The sequence below is a fragment of the Emys orbicularis genome, chromosome 2, assembly GCF_028017835.1.
Source record: "Emys orbicularis isolate rEmyOrb1 chromosome 2, rEmyOrb1.hap1, whole genome shotgun sequence".
NCBI lineage: Eukaryota > Metazoa > Chordata > Testudines > Emydidae > Emys > Emys orbicularis.
The window spans coordinates 257,812,070-257,838,928 of NC_088684.1; the positions used below are offsets into that span (position 1 = coordinate 257,812,070).

The 26,859-nt window shown below is 44.7% G+C and overlaps 1 protein-coding gene across 2 annotated transcripts in view; it reads right to left on the reverse strand.

The window, feature by feature from the left end:
• RSU1 (Ras suppressor protein 1) overlaps positions 1–26,859 on the reverse strand; it is a 184,624-nt gene that overhangs the window by 136,437 nt on the left and 21,328 nt on the right. For both annotated transcript variants that reach the window (XM_065398975.1, XM_065398976.1), the window contains exon 3: positions 19,189–19,239. In XM_065398975.1, coding sequence (XP_065255047.1) covers positions 19,189–19,239 — 51 coding nt within the window. The remainder of the gene's footprint in view (positions 1–19,188; positions 19,240–26,859) is intronic.

Below are 26,859 nucleotides of genomic sequence, written 5' to 3' on the forward strand. Positions count from 1 at the left end.
TATCAACCCAGCAGACACTGCTGCTTCCTAAGATGTAAACCTCCTGTGGAATAAAGCTTTCTATGGAAAGGTTTAGCTTTTTTGCTTCTTTTCCTTTCAGTCTAGAGGTCTGATGTCCTTTTCTCTTTTTCGTCAGCAGCAAAGACTACCAGTGAGCCTGGAGGAGGGTTGTTACAGAAGTGCTCGAATCCCTGTGAAGGGACATATCTTCCTCCCACTGCTAAAAGAGTGGAGAGCAGGGAAGATGGGGTTTGCCATAAAAACTTGACAGGTTCCAGGAGAGCCTCATTAATAGGGAGAGCTACCCTAGAGGGTCTTGTAGAGTCCCCACCTCCAAATCCTCCACAGGAGAGTCCCAAGCACACAGTTCCCCTGCATGGTACTGGTCCCACTGGAGGGAAGACTGACCTTGCTGCAGATGCTCCCAGCACCTAGCCAATGTAGAAGGGCAGGAAAAGAAGAGAGGCTCTGAAACGTGGAGGGAAGCCCCAAGGCATCCAAAATGGCCATTGACATGGAGGCAGGACCCAGATACATGCAGGCCATTGGTCAGCAGAGGCTGTGGCTGGTACCAGGGAGGCTGGCACCCCATTGGGGCATGCTCGGGTCAAGACACATATGTTCCAACCTTTGAGTCTAATGAGGAGTCCACTTCCTCACACCATGGTGGAGCTGACCCCATCGGCAATGGGAGGTCTGGCTCAGAGACTGGAGATAGAGGTACCAGCAAGATCACTACTGGGTTCTCCGTAGATAGAATCCTACGGAGAGGAGCAGCAAATTTAGAAGGCACTGGTAGCAAACACTGCTCTGGGGCTGGAGCTGGGACCATAGAAGCATGTGCTTCCAATCCCAGTACCAGGCGAGATTCCTGAATGCTAGAGGAAGCTGGCACCAACAGGTTAAGCAACGCACTGGCTGTCTCGAAAACTTTGGGTGTAGACAGCACTGGAAAGAGCTCCTGAGACTGTGGTACCGAAAGGTGTGCCAGTCATTCAGGGATTGGTGTCAACAGACCCTTCCAGGGTTCTGGAATCAGCAATCCTTCCTGGTTTCCAGACTGTGTCTGCCTCTTTTTGAGTGCACCTCTGCGTTCTCGTCTCTACACGGTACCTTCACAGTAATCTTCAAAGGCCACAGTACTGTGTTTAGGGGAGACTTGCGTTGTCTCTTCTTAGGTACCGTGATGAGAATCTGTCTCTGGATTCTGTCAGAACAGTGGGAGCACTCCAAAACAACTCAGACATGCCAATATCCATTCTGAGTGGGAAGGTTCTGAAGAGAGGCAAAGCGCAGACTCCATGAGCAGGTACTTGAGTCTGTCCGCCCTGTCCTTTTTCAGTCTGAGTTTGAACCCTCTACAAATGTGACATTTACCACTCTTTTGTGCCTCTTCTGGATACAGTGAGATGCAGTGAGAGTCACTCTCTGGCATAGTTTTGTTACATGAGCAACAAGCCTTGAAGCCAGGAGAATAAGGCTTTAGTCCGGTACCATGCCTGGTATCCCTGGGACCCCTACTCTACAAAATTATCCTAAATTTATTCCTATATCTAAATATGTACAAACACACTACGCTAGACTAAACTCTAACTTGATGTGATGTCCTGGGTCTTGAACCGAGGCCTGGGATCCCCCAGACAGCAGATGCATGCTGGCCTTCACCCAGCATCTACTGAAACCCAGTGGTCTGAGAACCTATTAGGACTATAGCCCCAGTCAAGGCACCACCCACAGGAGCTCTGACTGGAGGATTGCCCGGCTCCACTAATTAGTCCAACTATGCTGTTTAAGCCAGGAGGCAGCCCAGGACGTTTGGCCGAGCTACAAGGTGGTTTCCTGTTGTGGCTGCATTGCACCCTGCTTATGCCTGCTTCCTGAACCCAACCCTGTTCCTGATTTCTGCTCAGCTCCTGCCTCACTTCTGCCTTCACTCCTGTTCCCACCATCCTCCTGCTCAGTGCTTGATCCTTGCCCCACCTCGAATCCTCAGTGACCGGTCCTGGCTCCAATCTCGACCTCCGACTTCTGACCCTGACTCAGGTTTGACCCTTGGCTCTGGCATTTGGCATCTGACCTCAGCTTTGATTCCTGGTTCTGACTCTGGCTTGACCCTTGGCTCTGGTAACTGGCAGTTGACTGTGGTGCTGATCCTGGGCTTTGTTCCCAAACCTGGATGTCTGCTCCACCCACAAGACCAGATTCCTGCTCTGACTACTACGCCAGACCACAACACTCTACAGGTACTATATATGCTACAAGAGGGAAGACTTGCAGATACAAAGAGCAGAAAAACTGGGAAGAGGGATCGGGAACAGCACAGCCCTTTATACCTGCATCCAGTGGCGCAAGGCTCATACTGCCCTGACAGGTGCTGCTGAGGGTAAAATCTCCAAGAACTGCACATGGCACACACGCATCTATTGTGGACTGGAAATGTCCAATCGCTCGAACAACAACTAACTGTGCATATCTCTTAGCCTCCTGAGTCAGTAAGTTTGTTGCTGATCATTTGTATTATTATGTGCAGAGTATTTCTTAAAGTCTCCTGTAAATGGTATAATGGACATAGACAATGCCCATCCACATAGCTCCCAGCACAATCACATGAAATGTATTTCATGAATCACTATATAAGCCAGTCTATCGTTATGGAGTGGCACTAGGGAGCACCATCTTCCCAACTCACTCACAGCCTCTCCAGCCAGACCTCTCAGCAGGGTCAGAGAGCGCCTCGGAGGAACATGGGATTCTAAAGAAAAGCTCCCTTTCCAGCCTCTATGCAGTTCTACACATCCCATTGAAGGATGGTATAGACACTCTCACAGAGGCCTATCAGACTCCAAGGAGCAAGAACACAAGGAAATAAGGTGCTGATGCTCTTCTGGGAAAGAGCATTAGGATTTAATCCTTGAGCAAGATGACATGCAGTTTGCTTAAGCCACCAGTTCAGACGCATGTATGTACCATTGCTGAAGGTGCAAATGGGTCTCTTCCTTGCAAAACTTTTGCCCAAGTGACTTAAAATCTAGAAGCAATGATTTTACTGAGACCATTTAAGAGCACCAGCTGAAAAATTTTGCAATTTAATACAGTTAAAATCTTTATTCCAAAGAGTAGAAAGAAAACAAAATAAAGCACAAACTAGCAGCAGGCCTTGTCTCAGGCTTGTGGGGCTCAGGCTGTGGGGTTATAAAACTGCAGTGTAGTTATTCGGGCTTGAGCCTGGGCTCTGGGACCCTGCAAGGGGAAAGGGTCACAGAGCCCAGGCCCACAAGTCCAAATGTCTACCCTGCAATTTTACAGTCCGCGCCTGTTACCGCCCAAGTGCTCGAGGCGGACTTCAAATGGTCCGTTGCCCGGTGTGCTTGGCACCAATAAAGACACCGAGGGGAGAAAGCAAGCCAAGTTTATTTCAGAGCTCTGAAATGGCACTAGGAGACCAGCATGTCTCAAATCCAGTGCAACAAATACAAATAACTTTTACCTTTTATACTTCAAGCAGTCTCTGTGTAAACCTTTGTCCTGTTACTCCCTCTTACACCTCCCACCCCTCCCTTCTCTAGCAGTTACAATTAGGAAAGTTCCCATACGCCTGCTTATCTTGTGGCCTTGCAAGGCCTGTTTACAGCAGTCTGCCTACTAGAAAAGCTGACCCTTACATTTCTGCTTCAGCTTGCTACAAAGCCTGTAAGCAGTTAGCACAGAAGTAAGTGAGAGTTCACAAGATGGAGTCTGGGGGTTCAGATAGGCCCAGAGCAAAAGAGCTTCATCGACACTTTGGTCTTCCACTCTCCCGAGTTACCTGGTAGCTAGGCCTAGTGGCCCCCAACACGCCCAACTCAGCTGGCACAGATCAGCCGTGGGTTTTTTTTTTTTATTGCAGTGTAGACATAAGCTGAGCTTCTGAGATATTAGGATATCTACAGCCTACTGATTTCACATTGAGATATAATTTTTATTATCCAACATTTTACTTTCCTCACATGCCATTCTGAGAGCTTGTATGGATAAGTACATGGGGAACAAAGGAAATATATCCTACCAACTGATTCAGCTGACATGCTATTTCTACGGCAGCTGGCACAATAGCTCAAAAGACTTTGGTTAAGCCCATGCCCAGCCTAATTTGGAGAGAGAAAAAAAACTCTCCCACAATGACAAGCATTATGCAGCTTCGACTGCTCCTAAAGACTCCCAAGAAATATGAAGGCATATCCTCTTTGGCTGAAATGCTAAGTAGTCACATGGTTTTAACTTGTCAATACCTGAAAACTGGCCTCACTCCATGAGAGCAGAAGTGACCTAGAACAGGGATTTACAAGCTATGGTCCATAGATAAATAGTAGCCTGAAGAGAGCTGGCTGGTCAGATTGTACTGACTAGTCCACCATTCTGGAACAGGAGGAATCTGTCTTCTATGTTTCTGTGAAGGCCACACATCTGTGGGCACTACAAAATAAATTACCATCCTCTGAAAAAATGTTGGGACAAGGAATTGTAGACAAGCCATAAGAGGTTCTTTAGAACATGAGCTAAATCCCTCCTCCTAGCCAAGACTTAAGATGTTGCACAGATCTTCAAAGACACTTTGTAAGCTAATAATGTTGGCTTTGAAGTTCAACAAAGGCCACTGAAAGAAGTTAAGACCCAATGGGCTTGCTCCTGTTCCCACTAAAGTCAATGACAACTTTATAGGAGCATGATTTGGCACGTTTTCAAGCACAGCGTATTTTAGTATCATAGAACAGTCAGTCTTCTAAGAGTTAGGATGTATTTTTGGGGTTGGCCGACACTATTGTTAAACTTATGAGTTTATTTGGGAAAGGGTGATTTTTCTAGGGTTCTGATATGGCTTCTCCACATAGACAGTGCATTATCTCTTCTAATGAAATGATATAGCCTACTGGCTCTCAAACTGTGGCCTGCACAGAAATCACCTGTCACATGGGACTAGCTGCTCCTCATTTCCAGCTGCTTCTGGGGGTGTTCAACCTCCAATATACAATGAGGAAGAGACCACAGAAGGAACCAATATAAGTGCCTCTATTAGGAAACCACTACTGAAGGGAAATAAATGAAACCTCTGTCTTAGAGATCAAGAGCCAGCATCACTACGACATAAGATGCAGCCACCATCTTAGCCTACAGTAGGACAAGAGCCACTAACAGGAGAGGAGTCAGGAGCTGCCACTGAGATCAGAGCCCCAAGCAGGCAAGGACTGCCCAGGAGAGAGAGAGAAGTAGAAGAATGGGGAACAAGAGAACATGTGTCTGGATAGCATGTGCAGAGATTGATGTGAACAATATTCTCAGATTCCTTTTGTTTTCAATAATCCCACTCTGATAGCGGGCTCGCTTCAATGGATATCTATTGTTTTATATGGGGATCGTGGCAGTACTGCAGCACTTGATGACTTATGGGAGTGAAAAAAAATCCATATGATCTTTGTATATCATGTACCCACTCCTGCTGACATTTACTCAAGTGCTTCACTTAAGCTTTTGAGGAATCCAAACGAAGTATAGAGGACTTCCTCACATGTTTAAAATTAAGCTTGACCCCAAGCGTTTGCAAGATTGGGGCTTTAATTAGGTTCTCACATTGGCAAGTCTCATTCTTCTACATATATAAAATATTGTAATGTTTATACAGGTTACAGAAGTTTCAAACAAATCTTTTTTTATATACTCACTAAGGATGATTCTTACCACAATAACCATGTCAAAACATCTTACATTTGTTAAACTAAAAATACAGATTTTTTTCAGAGAGGTTAGACTAAAATCAATACCCATCTTTAAGGAAGTCTGTACAGTTGAAGGGATTTAGTAAATATATAAGCCTCTCAACAAGAAAAACCCTTCTCTTGTTATGTAAACTAAGAACAAGACAAACATTCCAGATAAAAACTTATTTATTCCAAGTTAAAGTACAAATATTGCCCTTTTGCTGCATGAAAAGTACTATATATAAAACATTTGTCTATTCATAAAACAGTGCATGACTAAGTTGATTATTTAGGTGTCAGTACATATGGAACTGATTCAAGTTCTTCCCATTGGCTTCAAAGGACTTTGAATCAGGCCATAAGTGAATTAAGAATTTTAAGTATATAAAAATAAATTAGTCTTTTCACTGCCACATTCATAGTTTTTAGAATCTTTACGTGCAAAGAAGGGTCATTAGTTTTTTCACAGTGATTCATTAGTTTTGTTTGAGAACATGCATAATTAGTTAATTGTTAACTAACTAACTATGTGGTACTTAAGAATTTGAAGTTCAGTATTACTCCAAACCTTTAAAGATTTCAAGAGAATATTTTTCCATAAGAGCTATTAGGATTATTCTTTCTGACAACAAATAGCACTAAGATTTATAAGGTTATACCTCAGTATCTCATTAAATTGCTTTACTTATACATTGCTAAATACAATTTAAAAGATAACTCAATATGAGACTTTTGAAACCACTTATTACTCCCATCTCTTCTACAGTAATTAAACTCATGAGTCACATGATTAAGGGGCTCAATCCTACAAAACCATCGCCAGTCCCTTATATGAGTACTTCCACTGAAGCTGAGTAAAGATTCACAGCATCAGACCTGAAGATTTCCCTCTCCCAGCTCCTCAATACCACTTTACCCCACTTTAGAACTTGAGATTTCAAGTTCTAAACAATAGATAATGAATTCTGTGCACCCCATAACACAGCATTTAAAGAGCTGGAATCTTGTTTTGATTCATTGAACAAGGTTACTTCAGGTACTGAGAGAGAAACAATCTACTTCCCAGAAATGAGAGGTGAGGGGAATTAGCGAAGGGAGAACGCAGTTTTATTCTTAAAATATTCATTGAGCACTGACAACATGCTTGGTGCATTACAGAAGGAAGGAAGAAAGAGTCCCTGTCATCTAACATACAGTACAAATGCAGATTCCACTATGTAATTTATACCCCAAAAAAGGATGAATCGTATTGAACAAATTAAAACAAGATACTTCCTAATTCCCTAATCTTCAGCTCTTTACAGAAACCAGCTGAACTGTTTGCAGTGTTTCTGTGGAAAATTGCATAGTTTCCAGAATGCTTTTAGGAACATATTTTCTAAATTATACTATAGTTCAGTGATGTGCTACTGTGCTAACAAAGCAATACATCAATAAGCAGTTTTAATTTAGAAGCTGGGGTCTGGGAAGTGCTGAGAACATAGGAAAGGCATGTAAGAGCCTGGGGATAACGTGCCATCTAGTGAAGGGCAGAAGAAAGGACAAAAACAAACTGGGCTCTGAGAAGAATGCTTAAAAAGTTGTTAGAGTTTGAAGAGAACAGCTGTGTACTAGGGACACTGCAAAAAGAAATTAGTGTGGAAAGTACATTGTCTAACAGCAAGTGGTTGTGGCAGCTGTATGTTTTTGTTGACAAGATTATACAACTTTTTGGGGGGGGGATGGGAGGAGAATAATTGCTGTTTCTATTCTATTTTATGTTATTCTGAAAACTAACATTTAAGTTACTGGAGAAATAAAGGTGTTTCTGCTCTATTCCCCAACTGCTTCTATAGTTCAGGGTAGAAATATTTCCACCTTTGCGCTAGAAAATACATTAAATGTTTTGCGAAAAATTACTCATTTTAACTGAAGCTTACATATACGCAACAAGGAAACCTACATTCCAAATGTATCACACAGAAAAAAGTCTTCTCATTCCAATCAGCACTGTGCCTTTACATTTCAGTAGCATGGGATGGGACTAGAGCAGAGGTGGGCAAACTAAGACCCATGGGCCACATCTGGCCCGCAGGACCGTCCTGCTCCCCTTGAGCTCCCAGCCGGGGAGGCTAGCCCCCTGCCCCTCCCCCGCAGCCGTTCGAGCAGCACCCTGGGCGGCGGGGTTGCACGCTCCTGCCGAGCAGAGCGGCAGCGTGTCTGGCTCCAGCCGGGCAGCCAGACATGCTGTTCTGAACGGCATGGTAAGGGGGGGTTGGATAAGGGGCGGTGGATTCTGGGGGGCAGTCAGGGGACAGGGAGCAGGGGGTGGTAGAATGGGGTGGAGGTTCTGGGGGGCGGTCAGGGGACAGGCGGGTTGGATAAGCGTGGGAGTCCCGGGGGGCCTGTCAGGGGGTGGGGGTGTGGATAGGGGTCAGGGGAAGGGGGGGGCGCGGACAGGCATGGGGTCCTGGGGGGCCTGTCAAGGGGCGGGGATGTGGATAGGGCTCAGAGCAGTCAGGGGACTGGGAGCAGGGGGGTTGGATAGGGGGTGGGGGGTCCTGGGAGGGGGCAGTTAGGGGACAAGGAGCAGGGGGGTTGGATGGATTGGGGGTTTTGAGGGGGGCAGTCAGGGGGCGGGAATTGGGAGGGGGCGGATAGGGGGTGGGAGCCAGGCTGTTTGGGAAGGCACAGCCTTCCCTAACCAACCCCCCATATAGTTTTGCAACCACAATGTGGCCCTCGGGCCAAAAAGTTTGCCCACCCCTGAACTAGAGTGTGTGGGGAAGGACCCACAGGAGTCATGTTATTTAAGGAATCATGGAATCCTAATAATAAATCCCAATTTAACATTAAGACTCCACCAGAGGCAACTAATTTAGCATCACATCACTAACCACTAGTACTACCAGACTACATATTGTTCAACTGATACCTGTCAGATCTCAAAAATAGTTTAAACGTGACCTTTTAAGAGACAATGTTTCATGTGACTGCACAGTAAACTGACAAATGGTCTCGAAAAAAAGCTATAAATCAACCCTACTTGTTATAAATACATTTACACTGAATTCCAATGTTTCATGCCACTACTTATTTAGCATATTTCCCCCATATTTTAATTTTCTATATGCCATATACAAAACCTTTAGCACAAGGCATGACAAATAGTCCATAGAAGAGGGAATAACTAGAGACTCAGGAGCGACAGGCTCAAGTAAATGGTGAAGGTCATTCCTTACAAGTCAAGGTTGTTTGCATTTCAGCTACTACATCCACATCTAAAAAGGCAGCTACATATTCGTTATGCCTTCAGACAGCATTTGGTTACTGTAGAATTTTGAACCTTGGAATATGAAGAAAGCAAAACTATGAGACACCAGAATACGTGGTTCATACTGTTTAGTTTGCTTTTCTGCATACATTTCTGGTAATTTTCTGTGACCTATGATCAGGGTTAGAACCTGTGTTGTTGTACTCGCTACTGCACTATTGTTTGGTTTACCTGTATACTGTAAAGGAACAGCTCACACCTTTTCCATTAAGCACAGTTTGCCATGGTTACAGAACATAGAGCCAGAATGTCCTCAGCACCACACAGAAGAGAGAAACCTCAGTGAAAACAATGATTATTACACCAGGGCTGCTGAATCCCTATGTCATGAGTTCTTCTCCCAACCCGCCTGTGGGTCTGAAAGGGAATTCAGCTTCCAAACCCACATATCACAGGCTCTCCAAGTATGGCCTGTGTCTCAAACTACTTCTCCTGACCTCCATGGCAGTACAGTTTTTCATAAGACATACTGTCAATGGCTCCCAGCATACTGCTGACACCACCCCTGTTTAGGGGGCTGAGAAGGCTTTTCACTACATAAGGCAGATCTTCTATATGGGCATGGGAAACCATGCTATGGAGAGTGGTCCTCCCACAACCACTCACTCACTACCTGTGATTAGGAAGACACAGGTTATTCTGTAATTATACTTTATAGGGTATCCTGAACTTCCAGAACTGAGAAAGGAATCTGGTATGGCATTTCCTATTTCACAGAACCTGGCTATTGCAGTGTGCTCTCAAAGGGGTAACCATAGGAAATGAAGAGTGGAGGGAGAAAATAGCACAAGGCAGTACATTTCTCCACACACACTCCATCTCTGCAATTCAGCTCCTCCTTTTGCAGAAAAGTCAAGGCATTGCTCCAGTCCATAGTTAATATCCTTTTTTTTTTTTTTTTTAAACAGGTTGAGGGTTGGATTTTCATGTACCTGTACATGTACCTGTACAATTATTTGCATGAAATTAATTTTAAAAGGCTCAATCCTGGAACACTTTACTCATAGAGAACTCCCACTTTGAGTTTCCCACTTCAAAATTATTCTGTAATGACAATATTAGGATTTTCAATGGTTTACTTTTTCTATAACCGGTAGATACACATGGAGAAGGAGAGAAATAGTTGTTTGTTTATTGTAAACGTATTTATCATACTATCCACCGATTCTAAATCGCTGCCTGTGAAACTACATAAATTCATCTTCAGGCGTACTTGAATACAGAATCAGGAAAATATTTACATTTTATACTGACTTACAAAACGAGTAGGATTGAACTAATGTGTCTGAAGTTTTGATTTTTAGAAAGGGCACCTGCAACAAGAATACCAAACTAAAGTTTGCTGAAAAGGTCAGAAAGTATGATAATAGTAAATACATAGGAAATATCATACACCTCTTTCCCAGTGATGTAGAATCAGCTTAGGTTCCATACCATGTGCATGAAAATTTACTACTGACATATTGTATTTTGTGTCTAATTTTTACGTGTATAAATTAGGGTAGTTTTATATCCTTGGAACCCAATACTCTTTCACACGTGTGCCATTCATCTGTTTCTTTCTACAAGCTCCTGCTTCATGTCAAAATAAATAAATAAAAGTGAAAGTTCTACCATCTGTACCACATCACAGGGTCAAGTTTTTCTTTTAGTGCAATGAACACATAAGCTAATATGGTATTTAACCTGCAATTTTTAACAAAATTGAGACATCACACACAAAGTTTAGCATATGAATTTAGTCGCTACCCCCCCCAAAGCGTCCCACTGCACACTGCATTCATAAAAACGCAGTTCCTTTTGATGGAGCCTTGTGTCACAAATACAACTGCATTCTCCAACGTTTATAAATTATATTGTGGTGCCACCCCAGAGGACCAAACTGGACAGATGTCCCACAGTGCTAGGTACATGCTGGCAAAGTCCTTGCCTACTTTTAGAATTGTCCTCAATTTCTGCCATCAGTGTAGCAACACTGGAGTCAACCCCTAGTACCAATAGGCAAGGAGGACAACAAATTATCACCAGTGAAGCTTCCTGGAAAGATCCAGTGAAAGATGCCAAAGAAATGTCCACAGAGGTAAGGCTTGGGGAGAAGAATGTCATGGAAGACTAGGATGACAAAATACTGAGAAGGCAGGAATGATAGACAACAGACAACAGGAATGAAAGAGACCTTGACAAGAGCCGTCTCAAAGGAGTGGAGCAGGCAGAAGGGAGCCAAGATTAAATTGGAGTATCTCAAGAAAGTAGTTGTGAATGGCACATTTCATTAGTTCTGAAGTGGGCAGTAGCAGGAAAGGCAAGTGGGGTCAAGGGATGGCTTTCCTAGTATCGAGATCAGAGAGCTTGCTTGTACTATGAAAGGAAGGAACCAGAGGCGAGAGAGAGATTGAGAAAGACTAGGAAGAAGATGAAAGTGATTAAGGGACCTTAGTATTCAGGAGGGGGTGGAATCAAGGAGACAGGTGGAGGGATTACAGACAGCGTACAAAACAGAAGACTTTTCAATGGTGACAAGGGAAGAGGAGGGGATTATAAAACAAGAAATGCAGAAAGACCATAGTGGAGGGACTCAACAAGAGAGTCAGAGAGCAGATAAAAGGAAAGAAAGCAACAGAGAAGTTTCAGATGACTAGTCACTGAAGACTCAAGTGTAGGAGCAGGTCAGGATGCAACAGGTTAATTGCAACAGGGTGGCTTGCCCTCGGGGCTGGAGAGCGCAGGGCCAAGCCAGACCTGATTACATCATGAGCCCCACACTAGGGGAAACAAGAAGTTTCCTATAAAGATCAGAAGGTGGCTGCAACGGAGTGGGGAGAAAGCTTAGGAGGGTGTAGTGAAACTGCAGGGCTGCAGAGAGGCTCCTGCAAGGAAGACCATGAGACCAGGGGAATTGCTCCAACTAGGAGCGGCCTGCTAAGGCAGGAAGGACTCTGTCCAGAGGAGAGGAGTGTGGGCTGTACCCAGCTCAAGACTGGAGGGAAGACCTGTGTGTTTAATTTTGAACTTAAAGTGAATAAGACAGACCCCAAGGAGGGCTGTTGTGATTGGACTAGAAAAACCCTTCATGGAGTTTATCTGGGAAACCAAGGTGAGGTCACCAGGGGATGAGGTGAGGCTGTCACTCATCTACAGCAGTGATTTTCAAGCTGTGGTCTACAGACTATATCTAAAAAACAACAAGGAGTCGGGTGGCACCTTAAAGACTAACTGATTTATTTGGGCATAAAAACTTTCACGGGTAAAAAAACCCACTTCTTCAGATGCATGGAGTGAAAATTACCGATACAGGCATTATTATACTGACACATGAAGAGAAGGGAGTTACCTGATGCTTGACACCATGCAAGACTATGTCTAAGATTTCCAAGGGATCAGCACCTCCATTTGTCTGAGGGTCCACAGGCAAATATTCTGTAACAAATTCCTACTGTTCACACAACAGTTTGCTTCTCTTTCAAGAGAAAACTGAAGAAATAGGTATCTCAACAGTGACCTCTAATGGGCAAATCAGACAACATCTATTAAAAGCAGCACTTCTATTTAAACGGCAGGAAGATTCAGAGATTCCGAAAGAAAAACAGAAATAGCACAAAATAGAAAAGCAAACCAAAACAGTTGCAGTATTATTGAGGTACCAACTGGATTTACCTTAAACAGGCTCTAGAAGAGCCTGTGTGTCTAAGGCAGCAACTTCTTTAAGCAGATTGGGTCCAAAATTTGACCTATATTTGACATAAAATGTCTACTTACAATAAGGTGATAAGTTACCTGCACGCTAACAGATGTATTAGTTAACTGTGACCCACCCCATGTCCCTAAAATAGATCTTCCTCATGTGAAACACATATGTTTAATATCATTACAGACAGCTTGCACATATTGAAGAGACACTGTCAACTTCATCTGTTTTTTAACTTCATTACGACTAACTGAGTTTAACACTCAAACCTGTTTTAAAGGTGGACTTTTCCCAATTATGGAACTTTGAGGATTGGGGCTAATTAATGATTACAAGGCTCTGGAAACCTTTCACCATACTTTCCCTCCAATTGCTTTGATGAAGTGTTGTTGATTCATTAAAATCACTTATGCCTTAAGAAACATGAATGTTAACAATGAAAGTCTATATTAGGATGTTAATAAAGATTTCTGTATAGTCCAGTGGTTTTCAAACTTTTTTCTGGAGACCCAGTTGAAGAAAATTGTTGATGCCTGCGACCCAGCGGAGTTGGGGATGAGGGATTTGGGCTGTGGGAGGGGCTCAGGGCTGGGGCAGAGGGTTGGGGTGTGGGCATGAGGGCTGCAGGGTGGGGCCGGAAGTGAGGGGTTCAGGGTGTGGGAGGGGGCTCTGGGCTGGGGCAGGGGGTTGGGGTGTGGAAGGGGGTCAGGGCTCTGGGTGCAGGCTCTGGGGTTAGGCCGGGGATGAGGGGTTTGGAGTGCAGAGGGGGCTCCGGGTTTGGGGGCCTCTGGGTTGTGGCAGGAGGGAGTCAGGGCTCTGGGGTGGGGATGCAGGCTCTGGGGTGGGACCAGGGTTGAGGGGTTTGGTGTGCAGGGAGGGGTTCTGGGTTTGGGGGAGGCTCAGGGCTGGGGCAGGGGAAGGGGGCACGGGATTACCTTGGGCGGCTCCCGGTCAGCAGCGCAGTGGGGGTGCTAAGGCAGGCTTCCTTAGCACTGCGGACCACGCTGCGCCCCAGAAGCAGCCAGCAGCAGGTCCAGCTCCTAGGCGGACACGTGCAAGTGGCTCCGCGCAGCTCTCGCCCACAGGCGCTGCCCCCCGCAGTTCCCATTGGCCAGGAGTGGAGCTGGTGCTCAGGGCAGCCCCATGCCCCCCTGTCCCGGGAGCCGGACCTGCTGCTGGCCACTTCCGGGGCGCAGCGCGGTGTCAGAACAGGTAGGGACTACCCTGCCTTAGCCGGGCAGCACCGCCGACAGGACTTTTAACGGCCCGGTCGGCGGTGCTGATGAGAGCCGCCGCGACCCAGTGCCTTATATTCCGCGATCCAATACTGGGTCGCAACCCGCAGTTTGAAAACCACTGGTATAGTCCACAGTTCTCCTTTATTTATCAATTACCAGATTCTGATTGACCCTCTCCCTTCAAAGACTGGAGCTCCAGGGCTGCACTCCCTTACACTTGGTGGCAATAGTCCCCAGAACCTGGTTATTCTCCACTGTAAAACAGAACACCGGGCACTAACCATGCCCTCACCTTTCTGACATACAACCAACACTGGCTCTGTGCCATCTCCTTTTATAGCCCCTTTCTGCCAGCTATGTGCCACTCAAGGAACACCTTTATGCCAGAAGTATTCCCCAGGTGCTAGTTCCACCTAGATTAGCAGCCTCTTTATGATGTCCAAATGGCATAAAGTGTCCAAAATACATCTTTGTATCTGATCCACTGACTATAGTTGAGGCCCAGAAAAGGTACCCCTTTCTCCAGTCTACCATGACGCAGCTGTTTTAGGCCCGTCTTTTGAAGCTCTTCCCTCAGAAACAAGGTAACTAGTAACCCAAATGAAATAAATTTATTAGAGCTACCTAACCCCCGTCCTCCCTGTAAATCACCTCTTTGATTATGCCCCCTTCTTTTCCCATTTCCTGCTGAAGCCTAGCATTTAGAAGTCCTACCAGCCCACAGCAGCTCACAATATTTCCTCTCTCCGCCCAATTTACCTCCTGGATATCCCAAATTTCATTCATTCTTCCCCAAGTCACGACCATGCCGTCTCAGAGCTGCTATGGAGGTGTGAATTTAGGTTAATTTCCAATCTCTTCAACTATAATCCTGCTTTGATCAGAAACTCCTAGAGGCAAATATTCAAGCTTTCCTTTGGAACAGAACTCCACTGCCCTGCAGAAGCTTCATGTTGTTCTAGGCTGCTGGGCACTTAATGGAGCAGAATGCATCACAAGCATGGAGCACGCATGTGGTACATCTGCACTGCACAATCAATTTAGGTGGGAGAGCACTGACTGAACTGCTGCTAGCACCGGTCTCTTCCAAGTAGGTTTTAGCGATATTATGACGACGACACTTGTGATCTTTACAGAGTTACTAAAGTTTTGACTCTCCTAATTTACAGGATTACTAGATAGAAGAAACATTAACTAAGTAGCTCAGGTTATTTCCCTTGAAACTATATCTAGAGTCATGCCCATGTTTTAAACCTGCTTCTGAGTTTCACTTATTAGTGAACATTTACAGACAGCTTTAGAACAGTTTCAAGCAGAAGTCTGGAGAAGTCAAATTGTACAGGGTTAGTGGACTAGACACCTAATTAAAGTGAATATTGTACAGTAAGGGACAAGGTTTATGGCTAGAAACAAAAAGGACAATACAGTAAAAACAAGGTCCATTTTACATCAGTGTTTTCAGATATTATAACAAAGTTGCTAAATGAATCGCTAGTGTAACACCAATGAAGGCATGAGTTACACCTGAAAGGCATTTGGCCCAACAGATATATAGTCAGAGGAGGGCCAGATACCTCCTTTTTCTCCCCTTCTACTAAGTTTGTGGCAGGGCAAGTTGAAACTGGAATGGCAATTGTTCCAAATCTGTGTACACTTACTGAGGAACGTCTACACAGCCAGTTAGTACGTGGCAAGCCGGGGTATGAATGAACAGCACACTAGGCTGCTATGCACTCAATGGCAGCGTAGACCTCTACTGGTTACTAGAACTTTTAGCGTGCAGTAGCAGGGTCCAGCCAGTTAGTGCACAGCATGCTAGTGCGCTGTGCATTCACACCCTGGCTTATTACACATTAACTGGCCGTGCAGACAAGCCCTAAATGATTCAACCAAGCAACCAACGCTATTCAATCAATGGGATGCAGATTTGCGTACCTCTGATAAAGAATGATTTACAGGAAGATAAATGCAAATTTAATAGCAATGTGAATGGCACATTAAGAAGTTAACAGTGCAAAAGGGAAACATGCTGGGAGTAAAAATATTCAGAGCAGTGTAATCAGCGTAATGGGATTTAATGGCGTTATCAGACCTTAATGAAGCTTTGCTTAATTTTAGTAGTATTGACTGGCAAAATAAGATACTGGTTGCAGAAGGATATGCACATCCACTTACCTTTTATACGTATTTACTCTATCAAATGGACATATTTACTACAGACAGTAGAAAAACAGAAGCAAGCACATTCATTTATATGACAGAAAACTAGTAAAAGATGCTAATATGACCTTAGTGGAACATATCAAGTGTCATTGCCACTGTTTCCCCAAGTCATTTTAAGAACAATCTACTAAGACAATTAATTATATCGCTTAAAGGATTAGGTCAAGAGTGTCAGATACAAAAATATGAATTTGAAATTTGGCCTTTTTTAAAGGGAGAGACACTATTTCAACTCAACATTTATTTTTCTTTTTAAAAGAGTGGTAACTTCCAACGTTGGAGAATATTAGTTATACCCCACTGGGGAAAATTCTTGGCCTTTACCTTCCTATAAGAAACATTTTAGGGTATGACAGGTCAACAGCATCTCTTAAATGGAAGAATGGACACTCATCCCTTAATATTCATACAACCCTTAGATTTAAAAGTCAGAGTTGGTAGAAGACAATCTACTCCTTTTACCCCATTTTATTGGTATCTTTCGGTCAATGGGAGCTGCGAAGCCAGCGCTCTGGGCGGAGGCAGCCCGCAGACCTGCCTAGCCACGCCTCCGCCTAGCAGCTGAGCGAGGGGGATGTTGCTGCTTCAGGGGAGGCCCCCATCCAGTGCCCCCTCTGGCACCCAAACTCTGCTGCTGGATGGGGGGGGGGGCGCGGGGGCCTGAGACTGCCCCAGCAGTGGCTGGTGCGCCTGGCACAAGGACTGCCTGAGCTGCCCCTGAGCCAGGTGCACCGGCTGCTGCAGAAGTCACGGAAAGTCATGGAATCCGTGACTTCCATGACCCCCGTGACAAACTCGCAGCCTTACTCATCAGCTATCTATAGCATAAGGGGAAAATTCCACCGTGAGGCATGGTGCCTTTCTTGAACCAGGGATCTGAGGAAAGGTCCTTTGTTGTCTTCACATGTCAGTGGGCATGAAATCTCTGGTCAAGGTTATATAAGAATATTGAGATCTCCTTGGGATCCAGGTGGGAAAGGTGAGACAAAAGAAGCAGGAAGATATGGAGGACAAGATACGACCAAGACTCAAGTTTCTGTGATTCTCAGAATATACTAGCTATGAGGAAAATGGCCCACTAAAAATTTAGAGCAACTATACACTTGCCTATTGGCACCCATGTTCACAGCTATTCCTTTACACCCCTTAATGCCACATCTTAAAAATACAATGCAACCGTACTCTCATTCAAAATATATTTATCCTTTACATGCTATGATAACACACAACTGATTACGTCATCCTCACAGCCCTTAACTCATAATCCCCTTTTTGTCTGAAAAACTTTCCTTTAGGCAAGTCCTAGGTATTAAAAACATAACTCTTAAGAGATTTTGAAGAATTTAGACTTTCCTGAAATTCAATGAGCTAGACAATTTAAAGGGTTTGTGACAGTGATTTCTAGCCTCTTTTTGCTAGAGCAGTGGCTCTCAACCTTTCCAGACTACTGTACCCCTTTCAGAAGTCTAATTTGTCTTCTGTACCCCAAGTTTCAACTCACTTAAAAACTACTTGCTTACAAAATCAGACAAAAATACAAAAGTGTCACAGCACACTATTACTGAAAAATTGCTTACTTTCTCATTTTGTCTGTACAAAATTTTAGTTTGTACTGACTTTGCTAATGCTTTTTAAGTAGCCTACTGTAAAACTAGGCAAATATCTAGATGAGTTGATGTACCCCCTAGAAGATTTCGGCGTACCCCTGGTTGAGAACCACTATGCTAGAGCACCCCCTTGCAATGGACTAACACAGCACTACATCCCCCATCCAAGTGTGAACACAGTAACCATCTCCCCTTTTTCCCCCCTCCCATCCAGTTTTTCTCTTGTCCTCCTTCCCTGGCAATTGTGTTTTCCCATCCATCCTATTTGCGTGGACTCCTCCTTACTCCACCACACAGCAGCTTTGAATTCCCCATCCCCACACTCCATGGAGTGCACATACCTGGGAGCGGGAGGGATGCACAATAGTGCCTTCAAAGGCCCAGCTGAGTACCAAAGGAGTAAAGAAAACTAGATTGGACTGGCAAGATGCCATCTGAACCTGCACTCCTGTACATGTGAGCTGCTCCCAGAGCAAGTCACATCGGGGTCACATCAGTATGGAAGTAGAGTGACTTCTGAGCAGCCACCTAATTTTAATTGTAGATAAGGCAGAACATTTGTGGGGTGTGAGTGCGGGGTGAGTCTGGGGTCCTGCGGCTTTCCTTCTACATACAACGCTCTCCTCTACCCTACAATGACCCCTGAAATAGTCTGGCATTCCCCCCCATGACAGGAAAATGCGGGTTTAAGAAGGCTAAGTTACTATCATGATTTTTCTGTCATTTGAACCCTACTGCAGTACTGATTTACTACTTATTTGACTGAAACATCCAAAGGATCGAGGCCCTGATTGTGCTAGGTGCTGTACAGACACAAAGATGCGGTCCCTTCCCTCAAAAGTTTGCAACACTGCAGGTCTTTATACATTGACCAAGTTAGACTTCTTAGTTCATTCCTTGTTTTAAAACCCACACAAAATCAACGGAAGTTAACAAACATACTTAACACTGCACATTCATGGTCACTGTAATATTTCACATTTAATCAAACAAAGCAAATATACTTTAAAAAAAGACTTCTGGAGATGTAGGAAGCTTACAGACAAGGCAGAAGAAGAAATTTTAAATGAATGGATTGGAAATAAGATCACAGTTAAGGATTTTATCCTCACAGATGGAGAATGAAAAACAAAAATACAAAAAACTAAGGAGACCTGCTAAACATCACTGCTAAATTACATTCTCCATCCATTTCCTGTAATGCAACTATTTAGATGATCTATTTAGGACAAGGGCCTTGCCACCATCTCTAAGCAGCATAGCCTAATTGAGGCTAAATAAATAATAAAATGGAACATCACGCATGGCAACTTTTGAATGTTGTTCAAGTGGTAGCAATGAGGCTTCTATCAACTAAAAAACAGTGTTAGCCACCAAGAAATGTACTTACTTGTGAGCTTGTTGTGACTGAGAACCAGCTGTGTGATGTGGGACAGAGTGACTGTAAGAAAGCAGAAGAAAGACCGTAAGTGAATGAACTAACATAACTCAAATGCAAGTTCAGTTTCAGCCAACCAAAAACTTTCCCCATCTAGGAGACTGACATTTACATATGCTGGCAGAGTTTAAACTGAGCAACACACACCAATTCCTCTGTGCCTTGATAGGTCTGAACCTGTATGATTCCCATACTAACCCAATTACAGTACTAAGACGCCAGAACATCTCTCTCTTCCCCCCCACAGCCCTCCCCACCCGCACATTACAGTATGGATCTGCCTTCATATGAGCACCATTTCACTAAAAAGATAATTTGAAGAAAGAATGTGGCCTGCTTTGTTCTCAATGTTTTGAGATAATTTTTACAGATTTTCATAAAGAAATAACACAAAGTACTAACAGGTAAATAAAGTGACTTACAGCTTGTATATTTTTTCCAAATACAACACGCTTCACAGGATCTCTAATAGAATTATGCAATAACACCATTTTATAACTTGTTGAAGTTAAAAGCTCAGACAATACAAAACAAGACAATACTATTTTTTTAAAGAGTGGGTTCTAGCTCTGCAACACATCTCTAAAGAGCTAACTTTGAAATTTTCAACATTTTTTTACAAGAAGATTACATGAATATAGCAGATTCTTCTTTTACTTTGTGTCAAGAGTTCAATAAGGTAGAACCTAGTCCCATAGTAAACTTTGTATACCAAGGAGTCTGAACAAAAAGGCAGCAGATGAATTTCTTGTAGTCAGATATTAGTATTGTGCTACATACCAAAGGCGAGTGGAACCTTGTTCTTCAACAAGATTATTCTTTACCCAGTAGAGGCAACTGGCAGAGGACAATGGCCACAGTCTGTGTAGTACCCTTTACACAGGAATCCCATGTTGTTCTACATAATCCCAACCCAGTGCACTTTAAATCCCTCATGAGAAAATCCGAGAGGCATTTATACCTTTACAATTCCAAGGGACTAAAACAGTTATTGCTTGCTGGCTAGCAGAATGCAACTTATTGTCAATTTTTGAAAATATCTTTTTACTGAACTTTCTGCAGCTCATTTTTATTATACTTTTTTCCTTTTGGATTTCTTTCCTCTTTTTCCTATAAGAGATCATGGCGTATATTTTACTGAGGCTACATCTACACTATAAACTTTGGTCAACACAAACCGCCACGGTTAGTATATTACCCATGCATATGCAAGTACTTGGTGCTCACTTCGGTGCTGCACATACTCACCAGGAGTGCTGGTGTCGACGCAAGGTGCGGTGTACTATGAGTAAGGCTACTAATCTGTCATGGGGGGTCACCGATTCTGTGATTTTACAAGATCTGACTTTTTGAAAATTCCAGTAATTCAGCTCCAGGCAGCAGGACTTGGGCTTCAGCAAATTCATGATTTATTGTTTATGCCCATGTCCTGTTCATGACTTTTAAAAAAAAAAAAAAAAAAAAACCTGTGCTAAAGTTGTAGCCTTAACTATGGGTAGATATCCTAGAGGACCACGTTCAACCCTCCAGCGCAATGTGAAAATTCCCCAAAAGGCAATCTGTTGTGGGGCACATACAAGTTGTGCAGGAAAGCTGGAGCAAGGAGTCAAGTTCCCATTATGCAACTTTCTCCATCACATAATACCATCCATATAACAATTTTCATGCCTGTTTTTAAAATCCCACAAATCCACATGGCACTTGTCTTGTCACTGTCTGCCATTTCTTACAGAAGCATGGAGCCCGCACAGCTCTGTGCTATTGTCATGAACACTGCAAACAATCATTCGATATTTGCAGAGTGCAGGAAGTACTGCAACAATGGGGGCACATGACAATTTCTTTAAGGACAGACTGTTAAGGGACACAGAAAAAAGCAATTCAAGGTTGTTGGCAGCTTGCACAAAGAAGCTGTAGGTGGTACAGCACTGATTCTGGGGCCAAGAAACTAATAGTCTGGCGAGATTGCATCATAATGCAGGTTTGGGATGAGCAGTGGCTGCAGAACTTTCAGATGCAAAAAGGTCACAATTCCTGGATCTGTGTGCTGAGCTCATGCCAGCCCTCCAGAGCAGACACATCAGAATGACAGCTACATTGACAACTGAGAAGCAAGTGGTGATCACATTGTAGAAGGTTGCAGCAACAGATTGCTACTGGTCAGTGGGAAATTATTTTGGAGTTGAAATATCAACAGTGAGGGCTGCTGTCATAGAAGCGTACAGGGACATTAATTGTATCCTGCTATGCAGGACGGGGACTCTAGGCAATGTGCAGGACACTGTGAATTGATTTGCAGCTATGGAGATCCCGATGTGTGCTGAGGCAATTGATGGCACCCATATTATACTATGCAGAGTAAATCAACAGAAAGGACCTACTTTTTTATGGTTATGCAAGGATTGGTGGATCACGGGATGCTTCACCGACATCGTCGGCTGGTCAGGGAGAGTGTGAGACTCGCATCTTTAAGAACACAGGACTGTACAGGAAGCTGCATTTTTTCTCTCCAACTAGCAAAATTACCACTTGCAATGCTGAAATGTCAATAGCGAGCCTGCGGGACCCAGCTTACCCGTCTGGCACATTAAGCCATATCTGAATGGCCAGAAGGTGAAGCATGAAGTAGAATGGTGTGACCTTAGACCGCACACAGAACTACCATGTCCACCTGAAGAAGACAGCAGCTAAAGTTAAGACGCGCAACAATCTTCTTAGCAAACTGGCAGGTTTGTCGTGGGGTGCTCATGCTCCAACTTTACGGATGTCAGCTCTTGCCACCTCGCATTCAGTGGCGGAGTACTGCCCAGCAGTTTGGAGTTGATCGTCACACACCAAACAGGTGGATACACAGTTATATGCCACCACACCCATCATCTCTGGCACCCTGCGTCCGACTCCATTCCCATGGCTTCCAGTTCTGAGCAATATTGCTCCTCCTCCTATCAGATGAGAGTTTGCCACTGGCAGGTTACTGGAGAAAATACACGCAGGGCCGGCTCCAGGCACCAGCCCTCCAAGCATGTGCTTGGGGCGGCACCTGGAGGGGGGCGGCGCTCACCTGAGGAGAGCGGGGCCGCGGCCGGGCTCGCCGCCCTCCCCCGGCGCTCCGGCCGGCCGGGGAGAGCGGGGCCGCCGCCGGGGCTCTCCGCCCTCCCCGCGGCGCTCCGGCCACCGGGGAGAGCGGGGCTGTGGCAGGCTCGGTGCCCACCCCTGCTGCGCTCCCCGCTGGGGGGCGGCGGCGGGAGGCTTTTTTGCCTGGGGCAGCAAAAAAGCCAGAGCCGGCCGTGAGTACACGCCAACTCAAGCCTGCCGCTGCACAATGACCTTTTTAAACCACCAGCTGCATGTTTGCCATCACGTCGCCTATTATGGTCTCATACGCCTGTGATGGGTTGGATCACAGAACCCCCCCGGGAGCTGCCACCTGATGTGCCCAGACTACTTCTACACCTGCTTTCCCTGCCAGCTCAGGACTCCAGCACCCTGTCTTGCTGAGCCAGACACTCCCGTCTGCTCCAACAAAGACCCAGGGTCTGAATTACTTGCCCCAAAGCTGCAGGTTTACCTGAAAACAGCTCACAGAAGTGTGCTGGTCTTTAACACTCAGATGCCCAACTCCCAATGGGGTCTAAACCCAAATAAATCTGTTTTACCCTGTATAAAGCTTATACAGGACAAACTCATAAATTGTTCGCCCTCTATAACACTGAGGGAGAGATATGCATGGCTGTTTGCTCCCCCAGGTATTAATACATACTCTGAGTTAATTAATAAGTAAAAAGTGATTTTATTAAATACAGAAAGTAGGATTTAAGTGGTTCCAAGTAGTAACAGACAGAACAATGCAAGTCACCAAGCAAAATAAAGTAAAATGCGCAAATCTATGTCTAATCAAACTAAATACAGATAATCTCACCCTCAGAGATGCTTCAGTAAGTTTTTTCCTCAGACTGGACACCTTCCACGCCTGGGCACAATTCTTTCCCCTGGTACACCTCTTGTTCCAGCTCAGGTGATAGCTAGGGGATTCTTCATGATGGCTCCTCCCTCCTTTGTTCTGTTCCACCCCTTTATATATCTTTTGCATAAGGCGGGAATCCTTTGTCCCTCTCTGGGTTCCCACCCCCCCTTCTCAATGAAAAGACACCAGGCTAAAGATGGATTCCAGTTCAGGAGACATGATCACATGTCACTGCAAGACTTCATTGCCCACTTGCCAGGACACACATATACAGGAAATCTTACAGGTAAAACACACACATCTGCAAACAATTGTCCTGGTTAATGGGAGTCATCAAGATTCCAAACCACCATTAATGGCCCACACTTTGCATAATTACAATAGGCCCTCAGAGTTATATTTCATATTTCTAGTTTCAGATACAAATAGGATGATCACACTCAGATTATAAGCTTTGTAATGATACCTTACAAGAGACCTTTTGCATGAAGCATATTCCAGTTACATTATATTCACTTATTAGCATATTTTTATAAAACCATATAGACTGCAACGTCACACCGCCAAGCCAGAATGTTAGGGCGGAAACCCTCTGGCGAGAGGAATGGATCTGTTATAATCCCCAACCAATCCCTTGTCACCGACCCCACAATTTGCCACCTGGTTTTGACCTGCTCTGTCGCCAATGGTCCCTGTTGAACAGGTTCCAGACCAGGCAAGGTCTCTGTGCAGCCAACCAGTATCGCTGGGGCCTTCATGACAGCCCTCTGTGCAACTGCGGCACAACACAGACGATGAAGCACACTGTCAATGAATGCCTGCTGACTAGGTTCAGCGGTGGCCTAGAAGAATTGCATCATGCCACTGAAGATGTCATCGCTTGGCTAGACGACTATGCACATGCTAAAAAAATAAATGAAGCCATACCCTGGCCACCTTGACAGCTTCAAGGAAGAGTCAACTACCAGCTCAGCAAGTGCAGAATGACAGCTAAATGTGCTTCCTACAGATTGAAGGGGTGCTGGCGGTGTTTAGTCACATGACTGGATCTCAGTGAGAAAAATATCCCATTGGTTATAGCTCCCTTCTGTGTTCTGCATCATAACTCCGTGGCAAAGGGGGAAGTGTTGCTGCAGGGTGGGACAGCAGAGGTGGAGCAGCTGTCTGAACAGCCAGAAACAAGGGCTATCAGAATAGCTCAACACAGAGCTATGCAGCTGGGAGAGGCCTTGAAAGAGCACTTTAACAGTCAACTACAGTAAGGTGCTGTGCTGGATGGTGATGAATACAGCCCTGAAGTTTTGGGGGCTGCTAGGAATTGTGTAACATTTTGTGTACATTTATGAAAATCACACTGACTTAATTAATCTGTCAATTATGCAGTGCTTATTGTACATTTATAATTCTAACACTGTTTCTAACTGAACCAATGAGTTCTGTTGTCCTGTTCCACTACAAGTAATATGTGCTTTGAGTAGCGCTAGGGATTTGGTAGTATGTGTTAAGTCAGAAAGATGACTATTTTCAAAAAATAAAAGTCATATACCAAAAATAGTGCAAAAAAACAGTGTGTAATTAAAAACCAGACAGTGCAAACAATAAATTAACAGAACAGGATTTTAAAATTAGAACAGAAGAAAACATTCATGTCCATTTCTGCCAAACATACACCAGTCGTGGCTCTCAGGTCAGTATATGTGATGCTGAAGGTTTCCTTACTGTCCCCCAGTGAGGAGTGGTAGGGATGCAGCCCAAGAGGCTCCGTGGAATGTTGGAGGGTGTAGAGATGCTGCAATGGAGTTCTCCATTGACTGCAAAGAAAGGCAAGAGGTCCAGTAGTCACATGCTTGGTCAACACGGATCTGCAGCACTTGTGTTTGCTGCCTCAGAAGCCTCATTATGTCCTGGTGTATTTCCCTCTCCTTTTCCTGCTGGGACTTTTTTCCAGACTGCCTCCTATATTCACACCCCCCGGCCCTCTCTTCACAGTCTGATGCATCCCTGGCTTGCAGGATCTTGACTATGTCCTCTCTAGTTAGTGTCTTCTCCTCATCAGGGTCAGATGTTTCAGAATGGGGACCTCTCAAAGGTGCAATGGCAGAAGCTACAGATAAAATAGATAAATGTATCATTGCATTTACAGTCACAAAGGAAACCGAAAGATCAGTTTCAGAACTCTTCCCTTATTCCCATAGGAGTTTAAATAAGACATGCTTACTGACACTTCAGCTTTGGAGTGCCTCTGCACAGCACAGTTCTCCAACTGCAGCCATGGTGAGTATGGCTCACCAGGGAGCAAGGTGACAAAATGAGGAGGGAATTGTTCGGTCATGTAAAACAATAAAAATTTGCCCCTGTTTCCATGGTTACAAGTACAAAGCAGTGGCACCGAGTGCTGACATTTTTCCATAGGTGGTTGTGATTTTAGCTGGTGTCTCACTCAAGGGTCACAAAGGCACAAAAAAGCACAGCTGCTGCTAGCATCCTAAAGCCACCAATCCCATATGCCACCAGCCTGTTTCCTGCAATGGTGACTGCCAAAGTTATCACAGAATGGATGGCAAAGTGTCCTACTGCAGAGGAAAAAAATAAGACTAGCCATCCCTAGAAACCTTCAGAAGAGAATTGCAGAGTACCTCCATGGAAGTTTCATCAAGATCTCTCCGGAGGACACAAAGGACATCCCTATGTACATAAACTGCTCCACATGCCCTCCCCTCACCTAACCCCACAAGGGAATGAAAAGCAGATAACTACCTCTGATGTACCTCTACCCCTTCTCATGGGAGTAAAACAATGTAGACATCTGTTTCCTGCTAACCGGATGTTGAGTTGCGTGCCATCTTCACGTTTACTCCTTTTAAGAAAGAATGAATGCACACACTTACCTGAGATTCCTTTCCTTTCATCAGGCTCATCCATGCTCGGTTGGTGGGACTGGCTAGACAGTGATGGACTCTCAAACAGATTCTGGCTTGTGGCATAGCTAGCCACCCCCACAGGTGTTCCTCCTCCTCACTGTTGACAGCAGAGGTCTGTCCTGGATTCCACTGAGGCATCCACAGTGAGGTGCTGGTCGGGTCTCTGCCAAGTATGCCATGCAGCTAATTGTAAGAGTGGTCTTGACACCAGATCAACTGTTGTCCTCCCTGACCTTGCGATATTTCTCCTGCAGTTCCTTTGCCTTCACACAGCACTGCTGCAAATTCCTGTACCACTCCTCACCTGCATCCTCTGTGCAATCTTTTCGTAGATATCCCTATTTCTATGACTAGTCCATAGTGCACCTGAACAGCCTCTTCTCCTCACAGGCCCAAGAGATCCAATATCTCCAGTCTACTCCAGGTACGTGTCTAGCTGGCATGATCAGTTGGGCAGTTCCACACAAGGGAGAGCTGTTGGGTGTGCCCACCAAACTGGGCAATCAGGAAAAGGCATTTCAAAAATATGCAGGGGCATTGGGCAAGATGGCTGACTTCTGGGCTCTGTGACCCTTGGGTAGTGGAGTTCATAACTATGACAAGAGCAGTCGCTGTTGGGCATTGTGGGACAGCTGCTGGAGGACTGTTAAGGTCAACATAGGTCACAGTGTCTACATTTGCACTGCGTCAACCACATGGCTCAACACTGTTTGGGGAAGTGGCATTACTGTGTCACCA